The following is a 10,529-nucleotide window of genomic DNA, read 5'->3' on the forward strand; positions in this document are numbered from 1 at the left end:
CCTCTACTGTCCTTCTAACAATTAAAATTACTTCATATATTACACATATATTTACTTACCACAAAAAGATTTAAAGATCTCCAAATTCTATTTGCTTTCTGCCAAGGATATTAGAATAGATCATGTTCCCAGGCCTGGTTCCTAGTTACAGAAACTATATTGGAGGGTGATGCAGAAGAGAAATAATGATTTGGGCTCAAGGTATGCAGCTTATTTATCTTTTTATTGATTTCAGTACAATAAGAGTTAGATTTTTTTTAACACATCTCAGCATTTGTTTCCATTGGTTTCACATTCCAATCACCTTGAAAACAACAAATTAGGAAGAGAGACATTATACAATAACTTTACAGCAGTGCGTTCATGTAGGAGGCGGGGCCTACAGGAAGCTGTAGTGATGTCATCAGTTACTGTGTGGAGGGTGGAAGGGGTATTTCAGTAGGCGGAGTGGAAGTTTTAGTGATTTTGAGATCCCGACAGAACAAAACCGATTCCTTGCCAAAACCGAGGTTGTACTGCCAGATATAGACCTTTTCATTGGGCTGGATGGTCATTTCAATGCTCTCCTCAACTTCCGTAGCTTCACTCCAGTCTTCCTTTTCTGTGTTGATGCTTGTTCCACCGTACTCAGCACTGAGAGAGAACTGATACTTAGCAAAGGCTGCAGTGAGGTCTCCGGCCTGATAGGTGGCGCTCATCGAGATCTTCCAGTTGTGCTCCATGCTGGACATCTTCTCCTTGGTGTAGCCCACTTTCTTGGTAATCTTCTTGGTCCATTTCAGGGGTTGCGCAGAGTCGTTGGAGATGGTCTTGATGTTCTCCCATTTCCCAAAGGCTGAACCCTGAGAAATGGACAAGCCACCGGGCAGGAAGTTGACCACATCCGAGTGGAAGGAGAAAGTGTCAGGGTCTTGGTTCGTGTTGAAGTTGGTGCACCTGTAATACTGGACTCCCCATTTGTCATCAGGCTTTACAAAATAGTAGTAGCTGTCAATGCCCCAGTAATACAGGCCGTCTCTGCAGGCAGAATGGAGAGGAAAGTCAACGCCATCGCTGTCCTTGTTCATGTTGGAAGTGCGATGGTAAGTGCCCTTGCTTTGGAAGATGATGTAGACGTTCCCGAAGGCAGACAGGTAGTGGTCGCCTCCTTGACAGTTGGGGTGGAGACTGAAGACCTCGGCCCCAGAGTCCGTGTTCATGTTGGTGACCCGGCGATACTCTTTCCCTTTGATGATGTAGAAGAGATCATCCTGGTGAGCCAGGTAGAAGTCTCCTCCACGGCAGGACTGATGCAGGCTGAACACAGACAGGTCTCTTCCTTCATGGAAGTTGCTAGATCTCATGTAGCAGCCGAGGTCAGATCGGATGATGTAATAGTACTGCTTCACTCCACAGAAATCCACCCCAGGAGCCTTGTTCTTGGGAACGATTTTAGACACGGTCATCTCTGCAGACATACAAAGACACCATTAATTAAACACCATTTCTTGGTTGTAGGTTCAAATCTAAGGTGGGGAGACAGACACAGATACAATTGGGTGATAATGAAAGTTTTAGTTATTGATTATCGGCAGTAAATGATCACAATAAATCATGATTATTGTCAAAATAACTAAAATGTCTCAAATATCCTGGGATTGTTATGAAATGTAAAGCTATTTATAACTTGAGCAGCAGGATGACAAGTCACTGAGTCCATATATATATATGTGTAAAGTTTGATAAAAAGGAAAACTGCTGTGTACCAAAATGATCAATAAGAAAAAAGAAAAGGATATTTCAGGTACTTAAAAAGGTAGAATAATTGATTACAAATCAATTATCAGGACGTTTCAGACTACAAGTCCTTCATCGGCTGAATACGAAAAAACAGTGCTTTAAGAAGTTGATAAAAAAACAAACAAGTAGTCTTTTAAATAAAATTCCAGAATGTTGCTGATGTTGCTGATGAGGATGATGACCTCAGAATAGAATGTTCATTCCCAACGGCTCCAAAGTGTCTAGTTTATAAGTAAGTTCACTAAATACGCACTGTTTTTTGTCACTGATCGGCCACTTCCACCTGCTTCACTTTCAAATGAAAACACAAATGCATCGGAGTCACCTCTCCTAACACAGGTCAGCTCTCCAACCACACCTCAGGTCACCTCTCCAACCACACCCGAGGTCACCTCTCCAACCACACCCGAGGTCACCTCTCCAACCACACCTGAGGTCACCTCTCCAACCACACCTCAGGTCACCTCTCCAACCACACCTCAGGTCACCTCTCCAACCACACCTCAAGTCACCTCTCCAACCACACCTCAAGTCACCTCTCCAACCACACCTCAAGTCACCTCTCCTAACACAGGTCACCTCTCCAACCACACCTCAAGTCACCTCTCCAACCACACCTCAAGTCACCTCTCCAACCACACCTCAAGTCACCTCTCCAACCACACTTCAGGTCACCTCTCCAACCACATCTCAAGTCACCTCTCCAACCACACCCGAGGTCACCTCTCCAACCACACCTCAGGTCACCTCTCCAACCACACCTCAGGTCACCTCTCCAACCACACCTCAGGTCACCTCTCCAACCACACCTCAAGTCACCTCTCCAACCACACCCGAGGTCACCTCTCCAACCACACATGAGGTCACCTCTCCAACCACACCTCAAGTCACCTCTCCAACCACACCTCAAGTCACCTCTCCAACCACACCTCAGGTCACCTCTCCCAACACAGGTCACCTCTCCAACCACACCTCAAGTCACCTCTCCTAACACACCTCAAGTCACCTCTCCAACCACACCTCAAGTCACCTCTCCAGAGGCAAGTACATCAGGCTATAATCAAGCTCTCCAAGAGAGAGACACAAAAGGAAGCATTCTCTCCAGTCGCCGTCTGCCCGTTCCAAAGCAGGCCCAAGGCAAATCAAAACAGAAGGGAGAAAGAGGAAAGTAACAGCAGTTCTCACTGACACACAGGTAAAATTAGCCATGAAAGCTGAAAAAAGAAATCTGTGGGTCAGAAGGCAAAAAGGAAAATTGATTCGGCCAATATAAAAAAGAAAACTGGAAAGAAAAAGGCAAAGACAAAACACCAGAGAAAGGAAGAGTTCGATCTTTCTGATGAGGATATATATATTGTGAGATAGCAGGGAGGGGGTTAAAGCCTCCCTGAAGGAGAAAACATGTGAATATGCACGTTTGTTTAGGTTAATTGTTTTGGTTTATTGTTGAATTGTTTTGCTTTTCTGTTAATCATTGTTTGTGAACTGTTTAATTGTTTAATTATCCCCTGCACCTGGGTGGTAATTGGAAATTGGGACCAGGTGCAGGGTATAAAGAGGAGCAGTCAGAATGCTCAGGGCTGCTGAGTAGAAGGAGGCAGAGGTGCTCTGTCTCCGAGTAGCCAGAGTTAAAAAGTAAGTGCTGTGTTAAGCCTGTGGTTTTTGTGTGTGTTGGGCAGGTAAACGGCGTAGCTGTCCTGCGAGTTAGTCAGGGAATAACCTGTTTAGTTAGCGCTCCAAAACGGAGTTAGGTTTTTGTTTTGTGTTTGTTTTGTGTTTATTAAAAATAGCACAACCGCGCTGAAAAATCCAAGTCTGTGTGTTGGGTCAGTTTTTAAAGGGGCAACGAACCGTGAGCGGTGCCGGCCAGTTCACATTATATATCTATCTATCTTATTGACTAAAGATATCCCTGTTTTTAAATGACATGCAACATGTTGGTGTTTATTTGTTATTAAATAAAATACACAAAATGTTACAACTGCCCCCGGCCATGGGGTCCATTGTAACATCGGACTCCTTACATTTGAAGCAATACTGTGGTCTTTACATTACCTCTACAAACATGAAAACGCTGGGAATTGGTAAAAGACAGGTGTAAGTTGTTTGTATCACAAAATGGGAAAACCAGCTCAAATGGTCTTGGAGTTATGATGCAAAATTAAAAACTGTTACAACTGTCCCTGGTCTCCCCTATTCTTATTAACTGGGCTTCCAATTACTGGATAACAACCGCTTTACCACAGCGCATAAGCACTTTCATACCGCTCCCTGAAAAATAACAGAGGCCAGTTTTTCAAAACTTTGGTAATTGGGTTTCCGTGTTTGATTATATTGTGAAACTGGGTTTTTCAAAACATCGAAATGCGATCGAGATTACTGTGATCCGGATCTAGTTTTGGTAATCCAATCCCACTTTTAATCACAACTAAATATTGCAATTGGGTTTATCAGAATTTAAAAGAGGAGATCACAATTACTCTGATGTCATATATCAGGATTGTTCTGATCCCACTCGGAAGGTGGATTCAAATGATACAACTTTGTGAAACAATTAAATTTGGTCTCCATTTAGATGGAAAACATAATAATATGCTTAAATAATGTAACACATTACCCACAGTTGGTTTTATTGTATTATTCATGTTTGTATAAAACATTTTATTAACAGCATCTGTCGCATAAAGAAAAAGAAAACGGCCGTTTACTCGAGAGCACTTAACCTATAAAAGAAATGTTAGTTGTCCAGCACATACAGTGCCTTGCGAAAATATTCGGCCCCCTTGAACTTTGCGACCTTTTGCCACATTTCAGGCTTCAAACATAAAGATATGAAACTGTAATTTTTTGTGAAGAATCAACAACAAGTGGGACACAATCATGAAGTGGAACGAAATTTATTGGATATTTCAAACTTTTTTAACAAATAAAAAACTGAAAAATTGGGCGTGCAAAATTATTCAGCCCCTTTACTTTCAGTGCAGCAAACTCTCTCCAGAAGTTCAGTGAGGATCTCTGAATGATCCAATGTTGACCTAAATGACTAATGATGATAAATAGAATCCACCTGTGTGTAATCAAGTCTCCGTATAAATGCACCTGCACTGTGATAGTCTCAGAGGTCCGTTTAAAGCGCAGAGAGAATCATGAAGAACAAGGAACACACCAGGCAGGGCCGAGATACTGTTGTGGAGAAGTTTAAAGCCGGATTTGGATACAAAAAGATTTCCCAAGCTTTAAACATCCCAAGGAGCACTGTGCAAGCGATAATATTGAAATGGAAGGAGTATCAGACCACTGCAAATCTACCAAGACCTGGCCGTCCCTCTAAACTTTCAGCTCATACAAGGAGAAGACTGATCAGAGATGCAGCCAAGAGGCCCATGATCACTCTGAATGAACTGCAGAGATCTACAGCTGAGGTGGGAGACTCTGTCCATAGGACAACAATCAGTCGTATACTGCACAAATCTGGCCTTTATGGAAGAGTGGCAAGAAGAAAGCCATTTCTTAAAGATATCCATAAAAAGTGTCGTTTACAGTTTGCCACAAGCCACCTGGGAGACACACCAAACATGTGGAAGAAGGTGCTCTGGTCAGATGAAACCAAAATCGAACTTTTTGGCAACAATGCAAAACGTTATGTTTGGCGTAAAAGCAACACAGCTCATCACCCTGAACACACCATCCCCACTGTCAAACATGGTGGTGGCAGCATCATGGTTTGGGCCTGCTTTTCTTCAGCAGGGACAGGGAAGATGGTTAAAATTGATGGGAAGATGGATGGAGCCAAATACAGGACCATTCTGGAAGAAAACCTGATGGAGTCTGCAAAAGACCTGAGACTGGGACGGAGATTTGTCTTCCAACAAGACAATGATCCAAAACATAAAGCAAAATCTACAATGGAATGGTTCACAAATAAACATATCCAGGTGTTAGAATGGCCAAGTCAAAGTCCAGACCTGAATCCAATCGAGAATCTGTGGAAAGAACTGAAAACTGCTGTTCACAAATGCACTCCATCCAACCTCACTGAGCTCGAGCTGTTTTGAAAGGAGGAATGGGCAAAAATTTCAGTCTCTCGATGTGCAAAACTGATAGAGACATACCCCAAGCGACTTACAGCTGTAATCGCAGCAAAAGGTGGCGCTACAAAGTATTAACTTAAGGGGGCTGAATAATTTTGCACGCCCAATTTTTCAGTTTTTTATTTGTTAAAAAAGTTTGAAATACCAATAAATTTCGTTCCACTTCATGATTGTGTCCCACTTGTTGTTGATTCTTCACAAAAAATTACAGTTTCATATCTTTATGTTTGAAGCCTGAAATGTGGCAAAAGGTCGCAAAGTTCAAGGGGGCCGAATACTTTCGCAAGGCACTGTATATGCTATAGATCAAGGGGGGGGGGAATACTTATGCAAGGCACTCTATGCTGTACATCCGCATGTGAGTGTGTGTTATTTAGAAATTAAAAAAAAGGAAACTGCAGCCTACATACCTTTTCGTCAAAGTTTAAATTAAAGTTTAAACCATGACCCTTTTAAAAGTAGTTTCTTACAAAAGAATCTCTCATTGCACATCCAGCAAGTCGATCCTGCTGTTTTTTTTTTTATTATTTAATTGTTGCCAATTATTTTTATTATTTTCTCCCAATTTGGAATGGCCAATTATTTCACTAGGCTCAGCTCACCGCTACCACCTCTGCACTGACTCGGGAGGGCAAAGACGAACACACGCTGTCCTCCGAAGCGTGTGCCGTCAGACCGACCGCTTTTTTCACACTGTGGACTCACTATGCAGCCACCCAAACGCTACAGTGTTGGAGGACAACGCAGCTCTCGGGCAGCTTACAGGCAAGCCTGCAGGCGCCCGGCCAGACTACAGGGGTTGCGGTGAGCCGAGGACCCCCCGGCAGACCTAATCCTCCACCCCCCCGGGCGACGCTCGGCCAATTGAGCGCCGCCCCCTGGGAGCTCCCATCCACGGTCGGCTGTGGAACAGCCTGGACTCGAACCGGCGACGTCCAGGCTATACGGCGCCTCCGGCTCTCTACGCAAGTGCTTTTACTGGATGCTCCACTCGGGAACCCATCCTGCTGTGATTTTAAAGGTGTATCACGCTGTTGTTCTTAAGGCTCCGGAAAGTCATTCAAGTCCTCCCCAGTAAATGGCACCTTGCGCATGACAGCAATATTGTGCAATACGATGCATGCTAGAATGATGTTGCATGCACTGGGCGGATCCACACGCAGGTAATCCAAACAAGCGAATCGTCTCTTAAGCACCCCATTTATACATTCTATTGTGCGGCGGAGGATGTTTAAATCTGTTTAAAGTCTTTGCAGTCAGTTTACATTCCGTGCTAATTATGTAAACAAATACTTTTTTTAGTTTAATAACTTGATAGAGTATTTTCTTGACATACTTATTTGTTTGTCTCATAACCAAGTAAACGTGCGCACTCTTAGGCAGTGGTGTAACCACGGCCCACCCAGTTCACACAGATGCCTACCCAAATCTGCGCCTATGTGAATACAATTTTGGGTGAGATCGTCCTCTCACACAACGAATCATGTGCAAACCACGTTTGATTGACAGCTTGTGAGGCAGTTGGCGCGGATCTTTTCACAACCTGTTGAAAAAGTCCCAGACGTTTTAATGTGCATTTTTAAAATAAGTTAGTCGTAGTGCGGCAGTCAACATGGCAAAACAAATCTGCACACTCTTTTAAGAGTTTAGTTTAATAGAAGGGCTCGAGTGAACAGGGTTATGACAGCTGGCCGAATGCTGACAGATATCTTAAAATTGCTGTTGTTTGAAGAGATACGTGCGATTGTCTGGAGCGTCCTGACTATATAACTGCAAGCCCTGACGCTTAAACTGTGTAAGGTGGAGCGGAGACGAGAGGATACTAACTAGGCAACGGTAAGTAATTGACTGACTTTCACTGTATTTAATAATTGCTTAAAATCTAACACTGTGTTCTCGCTGGTTTGGTGACGCTGCCTGTTTGACTCTAAAGTGCATTCACCGCGAATATATGTAAGTACATTTATTTTTTGTCTACAAATATTTTAAATAGTTTACATAGTAGTTGGGAGTGTTCCGTCTATAAACAGTTTTCCGTCTTAAAAATATTTTGGGAAATGAAAAATTAGTGTGTATTTGAAATGTGTACAATGGCAGGCATTGGGGAATCGACAGCTGATTTCGTAAGCAAAAAATAATTTACCGCGAAAAACAGGCATTTTATTTTCCTGACAGTATTCCACATTGTGAAGTCATACTTATCAGCGCTGTGCATTTGGTTACTATGGCAACGGTGTCAAAAAAATACCGACTTCATGATTGGTGTTTGAGTCATACTACATACAATGACCTAGCGAGTCAGTGGCATGTATGATGTTACAATTTATTAATTATTTGAATGTATCTGTGGTTTTAAAACGTAATCATTATTTCTACTTGGTTGGTATCAGAAACGTAAATAAATGCAAAAACGTGGGTTTTGTCATTTAAGGTTTGTCGTTAACTTTTCTTCCGTGTATAATATTTATTTTAAAGGCAGCAAAACATGGGAATTGCACGTTCCTTTTCATTAGCGTGTCAAATTCATTTTAAAAGGTTTACAAAACTTGAACATGTTGCTGAATTTGTCACTCAAGGCTGTTTTTTTAAAAAAAATCTATTTTTGTCTGCTTGTTCCGTTTTTTGCAGGCAACGCAGTATCTTTGTTTAGCTGTACAGCTAAGATTTGAGTTTTGGTTTGAAGGCAGCAGCTTAGCATGATTTTTAATTTCTGCTTGACAGACGCCCTTATGCAGGTTCACTTACAGAGGTAACACGTTATTACAACATAGCTAAGAGATTACAATACAGCTAAGAACAAAAAAACAATACAGCTTTTTCTGTTTGGGGATTTTTTTAGTTTCTGTTAGCACTTTGTCAAATGAAGTGGTTTTTGCAGTTATTGTGCACAGTGTGTTTGTTTCTGTAGGTTGTATGTATGCTTATGTGTTTTGTATTTGTAGTGTAAACGTGCAACTACTGTTATAAACTGCAAAAACATTATCGCCTTGCTTCACTCAGCACCATACATGTTCAGACTTGGCTACGTTGCGCTGCTCAAACCCCGCGGAGATATTTGATGTATTCAGAGTTTTAATTGATTTAAATCATGTTTGTAATGTAAACGGTTTCCTGTGACGTCAGACCTTTGGTACTTGCCCATCCACTAGAAGTTGGGGCCCACGCCTTGAAAAAACAGGATTTCCTAATCGTGATTATTTCTGATCTGGACACATGTAATCCAACACTATCTTTCTCTGAAAAACGGAATACAAATTATCCAGATAAAAACAAACAATCTGGCTTACAAAAAGCAGGATTCCAAAATCCAGACAAAATTGATCCGGATTTAAAGTTTTGAAAAAACGGTCCCAGAACTATCTACTAAAAAAAAAAAAAAACCCTGTAGCCACTCACATAAATAATTCGAGTTTGTTGCCTGCACACGGAGATCCTGAACGTCAAGCAATGTATTAAATATGCAATCAGTCGGTGTATCCACAAATACAAGTAGGGTCTGAACAGTTTACATGACACACAGAATATTACCAAAAAAAAAAGTTACATAATTAATATTACATGCAAAAAACTTTGCGTCAAATAAGAGCCAATGTTTTCTTTTAAATGTTACGCTACTCAAATTACCCTTAGCAAAAGTCTAAACAAGGAAAGCATGCCTTACACCAGCCCGGGGGGGGGGGGGGGGGGGTTATAATATTATCCAGAAACACTTACTTAATCTCTGTAGAAAAACGATCTTTCGTTCGTAGAGCAGCCTCTGCTGTCCTTCACGACGTGATAAGTAACAGCAAGAATTTTGGTCGCTAGAGTTCTTTGTACTGCTGTTCCGTGTTCAGCACGATCCCCGACACATGTATTTACGTACAGGAGCACTAAGGTAAAGGTAGAGACAGGTACAAAACCCCACCCGCTTCCACACGCCTTGACTAGTAGAAGCAAGCATCACGTGACACAAGCGCCAGCAGCTCTGCGGATCCTGTGCAGCTGCAGACGCTCAGGGTATTCAGTCACGATCACGGGGTAAGGTCTTGCTGACGGTGTCGTAGGTGCACTATCGAAACGTTTTGATGGTATATTTACAAAACAAGACGCACGAACCACGAATACAACGCTTAACAAATCAGGGTTAACCGCCATATAGGCCTAGTTAGACACTTATGCTATTTCCCAAACCTGCCACAGTAACCTTATTGAACGGTATTAACAGTTAATTTTGCGATTTTGATTTTAAAAGATTTTCTTTTTTAATTCGTGAGTGATTAAAAAAACGGTAAAACTATTTAATGAACACCAAAAAAATCGAATGAATTTATATATATATACACAGTACTGTGCAAAAGTTTTAGGCAGTTGTGAAAAAATGCTGTAAAGTAAGAATGCTTTCAAAAATAGATATGTTAATAGTTTATATTTATCAATCTATTGCCCACATTGTGAAAACATTGTTGAAAAAAATGTTTCATTTGTTTTTAGCACTTAAAATGGTCCAACTTAGCCTTACCAAAACTTAAATTCCTCCCCCAAAATTTGGGAGGGTACTTTGGGGTTCGTTACCTTGAGGCAACATTGAACCACTATAGAACAAATGAGAGTAACACAGTTTTTTTTAAAATCAAACTTTTTATTTTAATTTCATGCATGACATTACATTTTCTTCTT

At 41.6% G+C, this 10,529-nt stretch overlaps 1 protein-coding gene across 1 annotated transcript; it reads right to left on the bottom strand.

Annotated features, from left to right (window-relative positions):
- Nucleotides 1-204: 204 nt before the first annotated feature.
- On the bottom strand, nucleotides 205-9,904 carry LOC131735831 (uncharacterized). Its single transcript, XM_059021720.1, has 2 exons — nucleotides 9,585-9,904; nucleotides 205-1,447 (listed from the first exon to the last, which is right to left on the bottom strand). The coding sequence occupies exon 2, from the start codon at nucleotides 1,443-1,445 to the stop codon at nucleotides 408-410; it is 1,038 nt and encodes a 345-aa protein (XP_058877703.1). The 5' UTR covers nucleotides 1,446-1,447; nucleotides 9,585-9,904; the 3' UTR covers nucleotides 205-407.
- Between the last annotated feature and the right edge of the window lie 625 nt (nucleotides 9,905-10,529).

Source organism: Acipenser ruthenus, unplaced genomic scaffold (assembly GCF_902713425.1).
Source record: "Acipenser ruthenus unplaced genomic scaffold, fAciRut3.2 maternal haplotype, whole genome shotgun sequence".
Taxonomy (NCBI): Eukaryota; Metazoa; Chordata; class Actinopteri; order Acipenseriformes; family Acipenseridae; genus Acipenser; species Acipenser ruthenus.

Coding starts and splice junctions, on each gene's coding strand:
- LOC131735831 (XM_059021720.1), bottom strand. CDS start 1,445: ATGACCGTGTCTAAAATCGTTCCCAAGAACAAGGCTCCTGGGGTGGAT.